At 50.5% G+C, this 18,263-nt stretch overlaps 1 protein-coding gene across 1 annotated transcript in view; it reads left to right on the forward strand.

The window, feature by feature from the left end:
- Positions 1-18,263, forward strand: part of LOC107105618 (myosin-6) — a gene marked incomplete at its 5' end in the record, with an annotated part of 59,114 nt that overhangs the window by 18,585 nt on the left and 22,266 nt on the right. Inside the window, 11 exons of the mRNA XM_015405616.1 lie at positions 1,871-2,041; positions 3,509-3,818; positions 5,531-5,598; positions 6,123-6,210; positions 7,836-7,953; positions 8,439-8,562; positions 10,069-10,205; positions 11,729-11,855; positions 13,854-13,982; positions 15,523-15,765; positions 17,320-17,496. Coding sequence (XP_015261102.1) covers positions 1,871-2,041; positions 3,509-3,818; positions 5,531-5,598; positions 6,123-6,210; positions 7,836-7,953; positions 8,439-8,562; positions 10,069-10,205; positions 11,729-11,855; positions 13,854-13,982; positions 15,523-15,765; positions 17,320-17,496 — 1,692 coding nt within the window. The remainder of the gene's footprint in view (positions 1-1,870; positions 2,042-3,508; positions 3,819-5,530; positions 5,599-6,122; positions 6,211-7,835; positions 7,954-8,438; positions 8,563-10,068; positions 10,206-11,728; positions 11,856-13,853; positions 13,983-15,522; positions 15,766-17,319; positions 17,497-18,263) is intronic.

The following is an 18,263-nucleotide window of genomic DNA, read 5'->3' on the forward strand; positions in this document are numbered from 1 at the left end:
TACAAAAGTCAACTCAGCAAATGTAGTGAGTGTAATATACAATAAATAGGGTTAAAATAATACGACGGCATTAAATCAGTCTCAAAACAGTCTTGCTTAGGGCGTCCGATGAGTGGATGATTGCCTCGTAGACGATGCTGTGATGGAAAACTCATTTGGCGGAGTCAAAAATGTTTAATCACTAAATATATCTCCGCATCTCAGGGGAGGCCCAGGTGTGCAGCATCCTGTCTCACACAGGGGCCAGCCAATTCCTCTGGAGGGCCAACAAGAGGGCACAGAGGCCGAGGCCTTCCCCTAATGTTAAGAATGTAAGAAGAGCCCTGCTGGGTCAGACCAGTAGTCCATCTAGTCCAGCATCCTGTCTCACACAGTGGCCAGACAGTTCCTCGGGGAGTCAGGCCAACAAGAGGGCACAGAGGCCGAGGCCTTCCCCGAATGTTAAGAATGTAAGAAGAGCCCTGCTGGGTCAGACCAGTAGTCCATCTAGTCCAGCATCCTGTCTCACACAGTGGCCAGACAGTTCCTCGGGGAGTCCAACAACAGGGCAGGGAGGCTGAGGCCTTCCCCTAATGTTAGGAATGTAAGAAGAGCGCTGCTGGATCAGACCAGGGGTCCCTCTAGTCCAGCATCCTGTCTCACATAGTGGACGGCCAGTTCCTCCGGAGGGCCAACAACAGGGCACAGGGAGGCTGAGGTCTTCCCCTAATGTTAATAATGTAAGAAGAGCCCTGCTGGGTCAGGCTAGTGGTCCATCTAGTTCAGCTTCCCGTCTCACACAGTGGCCAACCAGTTCCTTGGGAGGACCAACAAGAGGACACAGAGGCCAAGTCCTAATGTTAAGAATGTAAGAAGAGCCCTGCTGGATCAGACCAGGGGTCCATCTAGTCCAGCCTCCTGTCTCACATAGTGGCCAGCCAGTTCCTCTGGGGGGCCAACAACAGGGCAGGGAGGCTGAGGCCTTCCCCTAATGTTAGGAAATGTAAGAAGAGCCCCGCTGGATCAGACCAACAGTCCATCCAGTCCTGCATCCTGTCTCACACAGTGGCCGGCCAGTTCCTCCGGAAGGCCAACAACAGGGCATAGAGGCCGAGGCTGAGGCCTTCCCCGAATGTTAAGAACGTAAGAAGAGCCCTGCTGGATCAGACCAGGGAGGGTCCCTCTACCTTCCCCCTGATGTTGCCTTCAGAAGTTGACTGCCCTTGACTCATCCTGGCTAGCAGCCACTGACAGACCTCTCCTCCGTGACTCCCCCCTCCAAAATAGCCATTTTCTCCGGGGGAACTGGTCCCTGCAGTCTGGAGATCACTCGTCGTTCTGGGAGATCTCCAGGCTCCACCTGAAGGCTGGCAACCCTATGCTGTCGGGAGTGGCTACAACTCCCTGGCACATCCGGCAAGGTGAGGCAGCGGGCTGTCATCCCACATGGGAACCGGAGCCCCTCATGTTCCTTCCATCCTCATTCCCCTGGCAACTTTAAACAGGGTGGGAGTTCGGGAATCCCTTTCGGGTGAGTCATTCCATTGCTCCGGGGGTCAAGGAGGGAAGGAGCGTGATCTGATCACAGTCCTGGGTGTAGGGTTGCCAACTCTGGGTTTAGAAATCCCTGGAGATTTGGGGACAGAGCCTGGAGACGGTGGGGTTTGGGGAGGGGCCTCAGCAGGATATGACGCCATAGAGCTCACCCTCCAAAGCAGCCCTTTTGTCCAGGGAAACAGATCTCTTTAGCATGGTCGTCATCCTGGGGGATCTCCAGGCCCCACCTGGAGACTGGCAACCCTACCTGGGTGATGCAGGGATGAGGGGAGGGGAGAGCCACAAGGATCTGGGGGGCGCCACTGTTCACTCGGTCACTCCCCCTCCCCCCCAGTATAACAGCTTCGAGCAGCTCTGCATCAACTTCACCAACGAGAAGCTGCAGCAGTTCTTCAACCACCACATGTTCGTGCTGGAGCAGGAGGAGTACAAGAAGGAGGGCATCGAGTGGGAGTTCATCGACTTCGGCATGGACCTCCAGGCCTGCATCGACCTCATCGAGAAGGTGTGGCCACGGGGCGGGCTCTGATGGGTGGCTGGCGGGATGTGGAGACAGAGAGCGCCGAGGCCGTGGCGTGGCAGTTAGAGCAGGGATCGCCGACGGGATCTCCCACGAGGCCACGGCCCCGCCTCTTAAAGGAGGGTTTCAAATAAGTGTTACCCTCAAAACAACTTCGATCCGAAGGTATTGCCTGCCATCTGCAAGAACACGTCTTACTTTAGAAATCTGATGCCCAATGAGTCGCGGGCGCATTTTTTTCGATCAGTTCATTTTTAAAAAAATTGATCCAGCAGAATTGTTTATTTATTATGTTAAATTTCCAGACCGCCCTCCTCTGTAAACAGAGCTCAAGGCGGTGTACATCAAAATGAAACAACTGAAGACCAAGAAGCCCTATGACAGTGGTGGCGAACCTACAGCACGGGTGCCAGAGGTGGCACTCAGAGCCCTCTCTGTGGGCACGCATGCCATCGCCCCAGCCAGGCCCAGACGATCATTAAAGTGTCGAATTCTCTGCCAAATAGTTTTAAGTCAATGAAAGCATTTGGGATTGCTGTCCTTACTTTGTTTGGATCATCTTAAGTTAATGTATGAGTGGTTTTTTCTAAAGTAAAACCTCAGTATTCCGGTTAAATTGCCGTGTTGGCACTTTGCGATAAATACGTGGGTTTTGGGTTGCAGCTTGGGCACTCGGTCTCTAAAGGGTTCGCCATCACTGCCCTATGAGGAAAGGCTGAGAGACTTGGGAATGTTCAGTCTGGAGAAGAGGAGGTTGAGGGGGGACAGGATTGCTCTCTTGAAGTCTTCGAAGGGCTGTCACTTGGCGAAGGAGGGCAGGGAGCTGTTCCTGTCGGCAGCAGAGGAGAGGACTCGCAATCATGGGTTTAAATTAAGGGCGGGAAGGTACCAGCTGGATCTTAGGAGAAACTTTTTTACAGTCAGAGTTGTGCAACCGTGGAATCGGCTGCCTGGGGAGGTGGTGGGCTCCCCCTCACTGGCAGCCTTTAAGCAGCAGCTGGACAAACCCTTGTCAGGGATGCTCTAGGCTGATCCTGCATTGAGCAGGGGGTGGGACTAGATGGCCTTTATGGGCCCTTCCAACTCTATGATTCAATGAATCTATGATTCTAACACACAATGATAAATTAAATACACAAATTAAAGCAATAAAATACAGCAGATACAACAATTAGCCTAATTAGATGGGGCTAGGCGACTTCAAATTGTGCCGCTGCCCCACCGGGAAGGGGGCGGGACAGGAGTGCCTGAACAGATGTGCCAGACCAGATGAAGGCCATCGCTGCTCTCAGTCAAACATCTGGCAGAACTGCCTTACGGATTGCTCACCTCAATGCGGCATCTTCCCTTTTTTGTGGCTTTCCGAAATACCATGGCAGCTTCTCCGTTCAGGTTCTTTTGCTGTCGTTCCAACTCTTCTTCTGTTCGTTCCCCTCCCCCCTTCCTGGCCAGCCCCTGGGCATCATGTCCATTCTGGAGGAGGAGTGCATGTTCCCCAAAGCCACCGACATGACCTTCAAGGCCAAGCTGTATGACAACCACCTGGGCAAGTCGGCCAACTTCGGGAAGCCCCGCAACACCAAGGGCAAGCCGGAGGCCCACTTCTCCCTCGGCCACTACGCCGGCACCGTTGACTACAACATCACCGGCTGGCTGAACAAGAACAAGGACCCGCTCAACGAGACGGTGGTGGGGCTCTACCAGAAGTCGGCCCTCAAGCTCCTGGCCACCCTCTTCTCCAGCTACACTGGCACCGATGCTGGTGAGATGGGGACAAGGTGGGATAAGCGGGCAGGGAAAAGGAGGCGGTGGTCGAAAGATATGGAAAACTGGTACGAGTGGATGGTGGGCAGGTGGGAGAGAGGTAGACCAAACTGGGGTGTTGGGACTTGAGTAGATACAGGCTGATTCCAACACGTCTCCTACAGGGGTCATTTCCTACCGGAGCACGCCGGAGCAGCACTCCGGCAGTAAGGAGCCCAGGGCGCCCCCCCCCCGCCGCCTGAGGGGATTTAAATGTCTTTCTTTCCCTTCCCCATCTGGAGAAGGGAAAGAAAGGCATTTTAAACATGCCTGGGTTCCCAGCCCAATTGGTGCCCCGCGGCCGTGGGGCCCCTGGAGAAGATCGGGCAGGGAACCCAGGCATGTCTGCCTGCCCTTCCTTCCCTTGCCTTCTCCAGCCAGCCCACCACGGTGGGTTGGCTGGGGAGAGGAAGGGGAGGCGGGCAGATATGCCCCCTTTTTTCCCTGAGCCTCTCTGCTTTTGCGGAGAAACTCAGAGAAGGGGGGGGTTAAATGCCTTTCTTTCCCTTCCCCACATGGGGGAAGAAAGGCATTTTAGACACGCCTGGGTTCCCTGCCCGATCTTAAGAAGATGCTTGCAGGCCTGCCCTTTGTCAGGGGGTGTGGCATATGCAAATGAGCTATGCAAATGAGCTCCATCACCTCTCTTTCTACGAAATGACCCCTGGCTTCCTATACACGGGGATGGTTTGCGGCCCAAACTTTGGCTTCTCAGGGACCCGTGGCACTGCCAGCTAGGTTCGAGCCTGTTTGCTTTCCCCTCACTGGCAATGCAGGATGAGGTGACGGTGAATGGCATTACGAGCCACACCTGCCAATCTGCCGGGGTTCCCAAATGTGGGCTGGGAGATTCCTGGAGATATGGGGGGGGGTCGAGCTCGGGGAGGGTGTGTTTTAGGGACCGGAGGGACGTCAGCAGGATATAATGCCACAGAGTCCACCCTCCAAAGCGCCTGTTTCCCCCAGGGGAATTGATCTCTGTAGCCTGGAGGTTAGTTGTGGTTCCGGGAGATCTCCAGGCCCTAGCTGGGGGTTGGCAACCATAACCAGCAGGATTCCCTCTCTCTCCCCCCCCCCCAGCCCCTACATGTATTAGGCTTTCTGGGGACTGGCTTGCTGTTGCCAGAGGAGGTGACGGAGGGATGGCTGGGATGACAAAACACCATAAATAGGCCCCGGATCCATAAAACGATTTATAAGGCCTTGAGGGCTAGACCTGAATAAGCCGCCAGCGTCTCCCCAGCTTGGGATCTTTCTCCGTCAAATCCTGTGTGACTTTTTAATTCCAAAGTCCATTTCTTCCCCCCCATGTATGGGAATAATTCTTAAGACATCTGGATGGATACGGTCCAGTTCTCACTGGCGTGGGCTGCACCACTTCAGTCTTCAGGTGGCAGAGTCGTTTTATGTGAAGACAGAAGACCCCTGCGTTTGGAAAACTAGCATATGGAGAAGGCTAGGCCAGGCTTGGCACTTTCTCTCCCGATGTGCTAGCTTTCCATCCAGAGGGGATTGTTTTGGGCGGAGGAGCAGCCTTTCAACGTTCAGGCAGTTGCAAGTTGGACAGGTGTGAAGACGTCAGGGCGGGGCATTCCTGCCAAGTTGGGGGGCTCACAGAGCAGGTGTGAAGTGTCCCCCTGTCTCTCTACCTCCTCCCCACCCCAGGTGGAGATAGCGGCAAGGGAAAAGGCTCCAAGAAGAAAGGGTCGTCTTTCCAGACCGTCTCTGCGGTTCACCGGGTAGGAGACCAGAGCTTGGGGGCCAGTGGGGTGGAAGGAGGGGACATCTTTACCAAAAGAGGGAGGGGGGATCTCACACCCAGGAGGGCCCTTGCCCGAGGAGAGGGGGGTCCTGGGAAGGCAGACGTGGAAAACGGAGAAGAAATGGCTCCGTGGTGGTACCAAAGCAAGTTTTCCTACACCCGGAAAATCAAGTACTTTCTGGGTATTTGCGCTCTGAATCCGCAAATTTGCCTATCTGGACAGCCCTCTCGCAACGACTGCAATTAGGCCGTCTGAACGTCCTTCTTCCGGTAGTTCCTCCCCCCCCAACTTTCACCATTGTGTGGGGGCGCGGCTTTCTGGACAGTGCCCGGAGCCTTGCCGCGCAAAGCAAGCGGTTGCGCAAGGGATGTGTGATCATCTGAACCCGCTTAAAAATATCCCCAATCAAATCTACAGCGGGAACAAATTGTGGTACGCTTGCCGTGTGGCCACAGCATTTCTCTCCCTGTCTCCCTTTCTGTATCTTATACCTTCTGCAGGAGAACCTGAACAAGCTGATGGCCAATCTGAAAACGACACATCCCCATTTTGTGCGGTGTCTAATCCCCAATGAAAAGAAGGCACCCGGTAAGTAAGCAGGGTGGGGTGGGAGAGGGGCCCTTCTGTTGGGGGCGTTGCTCACAAACTGAGGGGTGTTCCCAGTTCTGTCTCAACATAACCCGAACTCAGCGCCAACCAATCTGTTGTGGTTAGCGTATCAGACCTAGGAACTGGGAGATCCAGGTTCGAAGCCCTACTCTGCCAAGGATGCTTGCTGGGTGACCTTGGGCCAGTCACTGTCTCTGAGCCCGACCTACCTCTTAAGGTCGTTGTTGTGAGGATAAAACGGAGGAGAGGGAAGTGGTGTTGTAAGCCTTTTTGGACACCCGTTGGGGAGAAAAGTAGCGTATAAATGTCTGAACTAAGAAATCGGCATAGATTTGCTTATTTTGCTTACATTTATTCTGCTTGATCTGACCATAGAGAGGGGGGAAAGATTCTGCAGTGGAGCACTGGAAGTCCCACTAGGGTGGCCTCAGCCAAGTGTTTGGGGACTCTTGGCTGCTTCCCTCTTTGTGGTTCTTGTTGGGAAACTGGCAAAATAGTTAAATATTCAGAGACTGCAATGGATCTTTGCTTCACTGGAGAGGAGGCATTTTCTAAGGGAAGGGTTCACAGGAAAGCTACAAAACAACAAAGACACCAATACTACATCTTTACACTTTGACCACATGGTCCACAACAATGGAGATTCTTCCTTTCTTCTTGACCCCTGGAAGGAAATCCCCTGAATGCATTAGCCAATGATTGTTAGAATAGGCTTCACTTTCCCCGGGCTTTCTTCCCATTGGCTCTGTGCCAGGTTCCCTTCCAGGTCAGTCTAAACAATAGCACACAAGGTAAGCACACATTAACCATATAATGACTGGATTTTAGACCTCGCAACACACATATTTCCAACAGTTCTAAAGGCGGATCGGAGCCTGGAAAGATTATTGTTAGTTATACGATGCCATCATCTGGCAAGGCGGATTGATGGTGGGAGAGTGCCACCCACATCCTCGCCAACTTATAGCGACCCTGTAAGATTTTCAATGCCAGAGATGAACAGAGTTGGTTTGCCATTGCCTGCCTCTGCTCAGCAACCCTGGACTTCTGTATCGGTCTCTCATCCAAGTACCAACCAGGGCCGACTCTGCTTAGCTTCCAAGAACTAATGAGATTGAACTAACCTGGACCATCTAGGACAAGGCGCAAGGTGGAGGCGGAGGTGGAGGAGGAGGAGGAGATTGGATTTATACCCCGCCCACTACCCAGAGGAGTCTCAGAGCAGCTTACAAACTCCTTTTTCTTCCCCTCCCCACAACAGACACCCTGTGAGGTCGGTGGGGCTGAGAGAGCTCTGACAGAAACTGCTCTTTTTCAAGAACAGCTGTGCCAGAACTATGGCTTGCCCAAGGTCATCCAGCAAGTGGAAGTGGAGGAGTAGGGAATCAAACCCGGTTCTCCCAGATTAGAGTCCGCCCACTTACCGACACCAAACTGGCTCTAGTACAGAATAACAGACACGAAGACAAGTCTCTGCCCTTAAATCCGGAGAAGAGGGATGAAGATTTGTGGGGTACATGGGAGAAGTACATACCGAAAGAGGACGATGCCTTCCACCCAATCTTCCTCTCTCACCCTCTCTTCTGTCCGCGTTCCGTTTCCAGGCGAGATGGATAACCCTTTGGTCATGCACCAGCTGCGCTGTAACGGGGTCCTCGAGGGGATCCGGATTTGCCGCAAGGGTTTCCCCAACCGAATCCTCTATGGGGACTTCAGGCAACGGTAGGTCTGGAAGTCGACAAAGAGGGAGAGATCCCTTCCTTCCACGGAGGCCATTCACTGTATTACGCAGAGCAGAGAAATGGCTTTCTCTTTAAACTACAGCGGGGGTCCCTGACCTTTTTGCGGCCATGGGCACCTTTGGAATTCTGACACAGAGCGATGGCCTCAACGGAAAAACGGCTACCCCAGGAGGTAGAGCCCACCACAAAATTTCAGGGAGCAAAGTTATGCATTGACTCTGAACAGAGTTTGAGTCCAGGGACACCCCGTGCATATCCTAAGCTAGTGGAACCTCTCCTTTTACTCCTGGGTTTATTACAGCTATAGGCAGACACGGGTCTCCCTCTTTTTTGGAAACTGAAATCCCTGCATTAAGCAGCTTTTGGAATGAACATGCCATGCGTAGGTGGTGATACGCTTTACATGGGCACCATGCCATCTGTGAACGGAGGAGAGTTCTTACCAAATGGTTCCCTCCCCACCAGGTATCGCATCCTGAATCCGGCCGCTATCCCGGACGGTCAGTTCATTGACAGCAGGAAGGGAGCGGAGAAGCTGTTGGGCTCTCTGGACATCGACCACAACCAGTACAAATTTGGGCACACCAAGGTGAGAGGGCAGAGCCCTTGTGGCTCAGGGGGGCATGTGAAGAATGGAGACTGATGTGGCCGCTTGCGAGTGACCCAGAGGCAGCCTGTGTCTTTCTTAGAGGGCTTATCCACACTGCAGACTGAAATGGATTTAACTGTCATTCCTGTAACTCTGGGGAAAGTGGGAGGGGGGGAGAGGTTGGAGAGTTTAGGGAATTCTCACAAAGCATCCTCACCAAACTCGAGTTCCCAGGATTCTTTGGGGCATGCCATGCCAGTTAAAGTGGCATCATTTATGTAGCGTAAACAAGGCTGTGACATATTTTAAGGACCGCCCACTCCCATAGCAGCCTATCTGACCACTGCGATCATCTTCAGAACCCACCTTCCGGTGCTAGGTGGGCGGCAAACTGAGACAGGGCCTTCTTGGTGGTGGCACCCCAACTGTGGAACTGCCTCCCCCAGGGATAGCTGTCTGTCTTCCTCTATTGTTGTCTTCTGCCAGTGGGTGAAGAATTTCTTTGTTTGGTTTGGTATTCCCTTGCTAACTCTCATTGGCCTTCCTTCCTGTCTGTGATGTTTTATCTAATTTTATTTAACATTTAATAAATGTTTTGTCTAATTGTTTTAAATATTTTATTTATTTAACATTGTTTTGATAGTTCACAGTTTTGGGGACCCTAAATTGTATACAAAGGCAGCCTACCAATGTTTTAAATTAAATAAAATAAATAGAGGTTGATTTTCCACAGATGTTGTTTGCCCCACTCTCGCCTGATAACAGCCTCTCTTTTCTGCACTGTGTGGGGAACTGAGGCAGACCAAGGGCCCACTTTTTTCCTGTCAGAGGTCTCGTCCTTCCCTTTTCTTTTTTTTTTTTAAAAGGGTTTTTTTAAAAAATTGATACATATAAAACAGACAATCAACAGACAACATACAAACATAGAAACATAAAAAAAAATTGGGGAAGATTCATTATATCATTTTTTCCATGTTGTCATTTTACCTCATACTGTAATTAAAGGATTCGTTTCTTTTTGTACACCTTATAATTTCGATAATGTTAATAAACACCTTTTATTCACGGGTATATATGTAGTTCTTATTCCATTTAAGTTCGGCTGTAAGTCTAGGAATTCAATATGTTATGTTCCTCTGTCCATTTATAAACTCTTGGCCATGTGTCCTCAAAATCTGTTATTTTATCTCAACATTAAGGTTAGGTTATCCATCTCTGCAGTTTCCAGTATTTTACTTTTAATTTCTTACTTTGAAGGGGTCTCACTTCTTCTCCAGTGTTTAGCATATAATATTCTTGCTGCTGCTACAATAAAAGTCTTGTTTTTTTATATTTAGAGGCCTTGTCCTTCCAATAGCTGTGTCACAGGCAGAAATTCAACTGGAATGGCTTTTCATAGGTTACTGTGAACAGGGCAGATCATCAACTGAGGCGGCTGTCTTCTTAAATGTAACCAGATGTCCTCCTCACATTGACACATCTACCCTACTCGCCTCCCCCCCGCAGGTTTTCTTTAAGGCTGGGCTGTTAGGCCAACTGGAGGAGATGCGGGACGAACGCCTTTCCCGCATCATCACCCGCCTCCAGGCCCGGGCCCGGGGCCAGCTCATGCGCATCGAGTTCAAGAAGATCATGGAGCGCCGGTGAGTGCCAAGCGGACCTTGTATGCATCACAGGAATCATTTTAGATTTTCACAGGTCGGGGAAATGGGAAGATTTCACAGTAAGGCCTGGAAATCTTGGTTATATTCAAGGTTAAATTGTCAGACAGAGCAATGGGGTTGGATCCACTGGCTGCTTTCTGCCGGGTCAGGAATCCGACCCATTCCTTGTGTTCTCCTCCCCCTTCTATGTGCCAGTTTGGTGTAGTGGTTAAGAGCCCGGGTTCTAATCTGGAAGAACCAGGTTTGATTACCCACTCCTCTGCATGCAGCTGCCGGTGCAACCTTGGGTCACTCACAAGCACTCTCAGAGCTGGTTCTCTCAAGGGCAGTCCTCGAAAGACCTCTCCCAGCCCCACCTACCTCACAGGGTGTCTGTTGTGGGGAGGGGAAGGGAAAGGATATTGTAGGCCACTCTGAGTGAAGGGCAGGGTATAATTCCAATCCCTTTTTCTCGTCCAATAAGTCTAGCATCAAAAATCAGCCGCCCTGAGCCTGCTGTGGCAGGGAGGGCAGGATAGAAGCCAAATAAAATAAATAAATAAATAAATAAATAATTCATAGAGGTCAAACATTCGCTCTTTTCTTGTGCATTTGGCCAGGGTTGGTGTCAGGGGTCGGCACAGATGGGCAATTGCTGTGACCCCGGAAAGGCTCAACTTTAACCACTGCTAGACTTCTGTCTCTTATTCAGTTCCCTCCACATGATTTTTGTCCCTCTTGCCTCCTTTGACCTGCCCCTCCGCTGGCCACTCTTTTTCTGACCATCCGTGGTGGTGGAACCTGGCTCCTTCTCAGGGGTCATTTCGTAGAAAAAGAGGTGCAGGAGCTCATTAGCATAACTCATTAGCATAACTCATTTGCATATGCCACACCCCCTGACATCACCAGAAGGGTGTCAGAAGGCAACACCCACCGCTCAGGCTCCACTGGACTGTTTTGGATTGCTAGCTATTGCGGGGGGGGGGAAGCACACAGATCTGCCCTCACAGAGGAGGGAGAGCTTGTACCTGAATAAAACCTGGTCTTAAAAGTGCCACTCTTGCTCCTTGGATTGCTATAGGGGGTCTCTGCAACTTACCTGGCTGTTTCTTGCTCCTTGTAGCCGGGAGCTGCTGGGAGCAGGGGGCGGGGCTTGTTGCATGTGCCCGCCCCCTGGGCTCTTTACTGTCTGAGCTCCACTCCTGTGCGCTCCTGCAGGAAATGACCCCTGCTCCTTCTTATCCGCCCTCTGCTAGAGCAGGGTAAGGCAGCTGGTTACAGATCCTTGCCACCCTCAGTCTGCCTGCCTGCCTGCCTGCCTGTCTGTGTGAGTGAACAGCTACGGCAGCCAGGTGCTGCTGCCTCCTGCTGGCATCTCACAGAGTCCTCCCCAAAGCCTGGAGCTGGCCCCGTGCTTGGCATGCGTAGCTGGTATCCCTCATCCATAGCCCAAAGCAAGGTAAGACACGCCCGGTTCCTTTGGAGTGCAACTTCCTACCTCTGTCTCCTGTCTGTCTGCACAGGGATGCCCTGCTGGTGATTCAGTGGAACATTCGAGCCTTCATGGGGGTGAAGAATTGGCCGTGGATGAAGCTGTTTTTCAAGATCAAGCCGCTGCTGAAGAGCGCAGAGACCGAGAAGGAAATGCAGGTGAGACTCCTCATGAGGAGGGAAGGCAGAGACCGAGAACCAGGGCTTTTTTTCTGGGGGAACATACTGGGATGGAGTTCTGGAACCTCTTCGACAAAATTCTTTCAAAAATGTTTAAAAGTTCCGGAGTTTTCAGTATACAGATCAAAAACTGCATTTCCCTCTTGAGAGTTCCAGCACCTATTTTAAAAAAAAAAAAAAAATCTGTGCCGAGAACAGACAAATATGAATGAACCCATGAAGCTGCCTTATACTGAATTAGACCACTGGTCCATCAAAGGCACTCAGACTGGCAGCAGCTTTCCAAGATCTGCCCACTCAGACTGGCAGCAGCTTTCCAGGATCTGTAGCAAAGTTCTTTCATATCACCTACTGCAAGTTCTTTTTCACTAGCGGTGCCGGGGATCGAACCTGAGACATCCTGCATGCCAAGCAGATACTCTACCACTGAGCGACAGCTCCATTGGAGAAGCAATCCAAAAGCAGAAAGGGATTTTCTTTTAAAGGCCTGCAACATATAATCGACCAGTCAATGAAAAAGCTTTTATGGATAAAATTCTGTGCCACAGACTGAAAACAGGTAGAATACAAGAGGTTGCCGGCCCTGTGGGCCGAGCAGGCAAGATCTCAAAGGGCCATCAGCCAAGCATGCTAGGGGAGAAATTACTTCTCAGTACAAGCTATTGTTATGAGCAGGGTGACTTCGAAATTTGAAGGTGAGATATACAGCCAGTGGGCAGCTGGGTGAATTTGGAAGGAGGTGAGCATGGGATTATGGCTCGGTGGTGCATATGCTTTGTGTGTGGAAGGTTTCCGTTTCAATCCCTGACATCCCTAAAGAAATGATCCTACTCTGTCTGAGATCCTGGAGAGCTACTGTGACGTCCTCCTTATTGGGGAGGACTATTTTCACTTTAAAAGTTCTCTTTATTATGTTTAACTGGGTAGATTCTGCTGCCACCAGGAAATTTTAAGGATTTCCAAACCTTTATACTTCTACTGTTGCTCTTTTTAGTTTGGTAGACCGAGTTCAAGGCTTACGGGGAACTATGTGGTCCTGAGAAGTATTTCATTCAGAGCTGGTATAAACTTAAATAAAAGAGGATTTATTGAAATAAATACTAAATAAGAAGGTGATATAATGTAACTAGTAATGTGTAAATGATGTACAATTTCTTTGGTATCAGACTCAATCTTTTCCCTCACTGACAGGGATCTTTTCATGTAACTTTGTAAAACTTGTTTATCTCAATGCCATATATGTTCACTGTTTTTCTCCAGTTATGACACTCAGACTTTCCTTTAACTTTACTTCACTTAAACTTTACTTTACCTTTCCTATACATTCAGCTTTCTCACTGAACAACCGCAGCTGTCCACTTCTAACTGCTTCAACACAGAACTAACTAACTGAACATCAACTGTCAACATCTAACTGAAACTCTTGACTGACTCACATCCACCCAGATTCACTTCCAAAACCCCTCCCCCTCTCTGTCAACCACGAATCATACCACACTTGCCTCTCTCAATCACTCTAGTCTATCTACCACAGCCATGCAACCAAACTTTTAAAGAGAGAGACACACACACACAGAAACAGGGAATCGTTACAGCTACTCTTTGCCTGAGTAGATTATGTTGAGCCACAGAGAATACTGGCCTGATTCAGTATAAGGCAATTTCCTGTGTTACTTATACTTTCCAACATGGGCTACCACTGAATTGTTCATGCAGTTTCTTGGGGCAACACGATACATTCAGCATATATAAACTTTGCATCTAGAAAAAGAGCCCGTCAATGCTGAACCTGTCTCCTTGACATCTTAGTTTTCTACATACAAAGCAATTTAAATATGCAATCCCCGCGCCTGTGGTCTCAAGTGAGAATAGTCCAGAGAAAAGCCCCGCAGCTTCATTCTGCCGCTTGTGCAAATCCGCCTCCTTTAAGACAGCTACGGCTGACCGAGACCTGACCCTCTGCTTGCTCCTGTATAGACAATGAAGGAGGAATTTGCAAGGCTTAAAGAAGCGCTGGAAAAGTCAGAGACCCGGAGGAAGGAACTGGAGGAGAAGATGGTCTCTCTGCTGCAGGAGAAGAACGACCTCCAATTGCAAGTGCAGGCGGTGAGTGCATCTCAGGGTTCCCCGACATGGTGCCCGTGGGCGCCACGGTGCCTTGCCGGTACTTCCCTTGGCACCTGCCGAGCTTTTCAGAAAGTGGGTGGGGCCACTGTAAGACAGGCCTTATTAATGGCTGCCCGTATTCAGAAGAAGAAGAAGAGTTGGATTTATACCCAGCCCTTCACTCGGAGTCTCAGACTCCTTCCCTTCCTCTCCCCACAACAGACACCCTATGAGGTAGGTGGGGCTGAGAGAGCTCTGAGAGAACTGCTCTTGAGAGAACAGCTCTGAGAGGAGTTGTGACTGACCCAAGGTCATGTGCGGAGTGGGGAATCAAACCAGGTTCTCCAGATTAACCACTACACCAAACTAGCTCTCAGATGAAAGGGTTTTCCACTGGAGAATTGTTGAGCACTTGGGCTTTTCTTGGTTAGTGTATTGTTCTATTTCTCCTTCAGGCTTTCCTTCTCCACAGGAGGTGAGAGGAGGGAGGTGTTCATTCAGCTCCACCTCCTGTGGCAGCCATTTTGGGTTTGTCTCTACCTCCTGTGGCAACCATTTTGGATTGGCACTCACCAGAAGAAGAAGAAGAGATTGGATTTATACCCCACCCTTCACTTGGAGTCTCAGAGCGGCTTACAAACTCCTTTCCCTTCCCCTCCCCACAACAGACACCCTGTGAGGTGGGTGGGGCTGAGAGAACTCTGACACAAACTGCTCTTTCAGGAGCAGCTGAGCCAGAGCTTGTGACTGACCCAAGGTCACATCAGCAGGTGAAAGTGGAGGAGTGGGGATTCAAACCCGGTTCTCCCAGATTAGAGTCCACACACTTAACCACTATACCAAACTGGCTCCAAACCACCCCCGGTCAAAATTCCAAATATGCCCACAGGCTCAAAAGGCCTGGTGTACCTTGACCTCCATATTTGCTAGGTGGTTCTGCTCTTGGTTTACCTGTACATATAGACTCCGATAGAGGTTTCCACTTTGTTGATCTGGTCATCCACGCCCTTTGCAAGGCCCTGAAAATAAAATGGAACTAACATACACTTTACCACTCTCAAAGCTCAGGGAAAGTAGAGCAAAAAAACCAGTGACATTACGCATGGGCAGAGCAAATTGTGCACTGAGACAGTGGCCAGGACCTCTACCCTTAGTCCTCACACACATGAGAGGAGGAGGAGGAGGAGATTGGATGTATACCCCACCCTTCACTACCCAAAGGAGTTTCAGAGCAGCTTACAATCCCTACCCCTTCCCCTCCCCACAACAGACACCCTGTGAGGTAGGTGGGGCCGAGAGAGCTCTCTTGAGGACTGCCCTTGAGAGAACAGCTCTGAAAGAACTTGTGACTGACCCAAAGTCACACCAGGAGCTGCAAGTGGCAGAGTGGGGAATCAAACCCAGTTCTCCCAGATTAGAGTCTGTGCTCTTAACCACGACACCAAGCTGTTCTACTAAGGCCCAGTGTCCTAAGTCTCTTTGAAATTGTGATAGGCCATCCTATGTGCCTACCGCATGCTCCCCGTTTCTTCACCCCCAGGAGCAAGACAACCTCAACGACGCAGAGGAACGCTGCGACCAGCTGATCAAGAACAAGATCCAGCTGGAGGCAAAAGTGAAAGAGATGACCGAGCGGCTGGAGGACGAGGAGGAGATGAACGCCGAGCTCACGGCCAAGAAGCGGAAGCTGGAGGACGAGTGCTCGGAGCTCAAGAAGGACATCGACGACTTGGAGTTGACTCTGGCCAAGGTGGAGAAGGAGAAGCACGCGACAGAGAACAAGGTGTGCACAGGACTGGCGTGAAGGAAGGCTGGGATGGTGAGACGAGAAATGTTAGAGATGGGCTGGGCCGGACCGAGAATCCAGAAGACGAGTCGAGTCTTCGTCAAGCAGGCTCAGTCTTGTGGAGAGGACTCGCACTGTTCCCTCTAAGCTGAGTCAATGTGAGCTAGCTCACAGTTTTCTAGCCTCCGGCTCCCAGATTTTTGTCTTAGCTCCGGAAGGAGGGCTCCAAAGCAAGCTAATCTATGCCATGGCCAAATCGCTGGCTCACAACTTTAATGCCAGTAGCTCACAAAGTAGAATTTGGGCTCACAAGACTCCACAGCTTAGAGGGAACATTGGAGAGGAGGCACGTTGAAAGTTGATTATTTGCTTGGTTTGGCGTTGTCAAAAAGCGGTTGAATTGGGTTCAGTCTCCAGAACTCCCTGAGCTACACAGGGATCCTTCCAAAGTTGGATAATTTGATCAGGTCAAGTATGTGTAGTCAAGGCAGACTGAGTTTGAGTGGAGTTGTGTATCTCCAAAATTGTCTGGGCTGGATTGGTTGTTTGGAAGTAATAAATTTGGGATTTTTCATTAAGAAAAAATTCTTCCAGGCCATTTTGGGGTGAGTTGTCATGGGTTGTGTTCAGCGATCCCTCTAAGCTACTTTGTGAGCACAAAATTCTACTTTGTGAGCTGCTGGCATTAAAGTTCTGAGCGAGCAATTTGGCTCCTGCATAAATTAGTTTGCTCCGGAGCCCCATCCTTCCCTGAGCAAAGACAAAAATGTGTGAGCCGGAGGCTAAAACACTGTGAGCCAGCTGACACTAACTCAGCTTTGAGGGAACACTGGTTGTGTTGAGTACTGGAGGTCTACTGGCTTCTGGAGAAAAATTGCATTGGGTTTACTGGTTGGCTGGGTGAGGCTAGGTTTGACAAGATGCACGCAGAGGTTCTCAGACGTGTGTTAGATACTTTCCCGTCCATTTGCACTCTCAGGACTAGCTGTGCGATATGGGATTGCGTGTGGGCCAAAGCACCATAGTTTGACCTCATTTTGAAACCTTCCACCTGGGACCCCCGCATGTGTGTTCCAAGTTCTCCCACCCCAAAAGTCCTCACAGGCAATCACTTCACTTCAAAGAAGATGCTGTAAGGTCAGCTCCATGCTTGAGAGGATGGAGCATAATGGCAGGGTCTCAGTTAATTACTCTCAGCATTCCACAGTTAAGGATATATCTACCCATCAGTCTCCAATTTTGACGAATGTATTTCCTTCATTATGTCCCCCCCCCCCACCAGGGATCTCTAAAAAAAAAATGAAAACAAATGGTGACCATATAAACTAAGCTTGTTTTTTCCTGTTTGGTCCTTGAATCTGTTAAATGTCTTCATTATGCTGTACGCTAATTTACTGCTCGCCCTCTACTTATATGTATGGACTGGTAATTTCCATTTCATTGTACCTGAGGAAGTGTGCTTGCACACGAAAGCTCATACCTTGAATAAAAGTTTGCTGGTCTTAAGTGTGCCCCGCTGGACTCTGACTTTGTTCCTCGCATCTTGTTCAGGTGAAAAACCTCACAGAGGAGATGGCAGGCTTGGATGAGATCATCGCCAAGCTGACCAAGGAGAAGAAGTCCCTGCAGGAAGCCCACCAGCAGGCCCTGGACGACCTCCAAGTGGAAGAGGACAAAGTCAGCACACTCTCTAAAGCCAAGCTGAAGCTGGAACAGCAGGCGGACGACGTGAGTACATGAGCCGAAGCCGGGAGCCTCAGGGATACAAACAGACGAAGCTGCCGTATCCCGAGTCGAGATCTTGGGCAAAGACACGGGTCTTTCCCAGCCCAACCATCTGGTGGTGGTAGAGGGTCCTATCAAGTCACCGCTGACTTAAGAAGATAAGAACATAAGAGAAGCCAATGCTGGATCAGGCCAATGGCCCATCCAGTTGAACACCTGTGTCACACAGTGGCCAAAAATACCAGGTGCCATCAGGAGGTCCAGCAGTGGGGCCAGGACACCAGAAGCCCTCCCACTGTTGCCCCCCCCCAAGCACCAAGAATACAGAGCATCCCTTGCCCCAGACTGAGAGTTCCTCTCTATGCCTTGTGGCTAATAGCGACTGATGTTTGTTTATCCAATCACCTCTTGAAGCCGTCCATGCTTGTAGCTGCCGCCACCTCCTGTCGTAGTGAATTCCATGTGTTAATCCCTCTTTGGATGAAGAAGGACTTCCTTTTATCCAGGGCTTTTTTTGTAGAAAAAGCCCAGCAGGAACTCATTAGCATAATAGGCCACACCCAAGAACAGAAACTCATTAGCCTATTAGGCCACACCCCATGCCTTCCCTTGGCTTGCCCGGGTGACCCGCAGCTTAGAGGGAAAGGAGGGCAGTTTAAACTGCCTTCCCTTGGCTTGCCCAGGCACCCCCGCAGCTCCAGGGAGCCCGGGCAAGCCGGCCCTTGGACAGGCAGGGGGGGGGGTGTTAAAAGCTCTCCCCCCACCCCCGC

This window comes from Gekko japonicus, unplaced genomic scaffold, assembly GCF_001447785.1.
Source record: "Gekko japonicus isolate JY-2015 unplaced genomic scaffold, Gekko_japonicus_V1.1 scaffold3588, whole genome shotgun sequence".
Lineage (NCBI taxonomy): Eukaryota > Metazoa > Chordata > Lepidosauria > Squamata > Gekkonidae > Gekko > Gekko japonicus.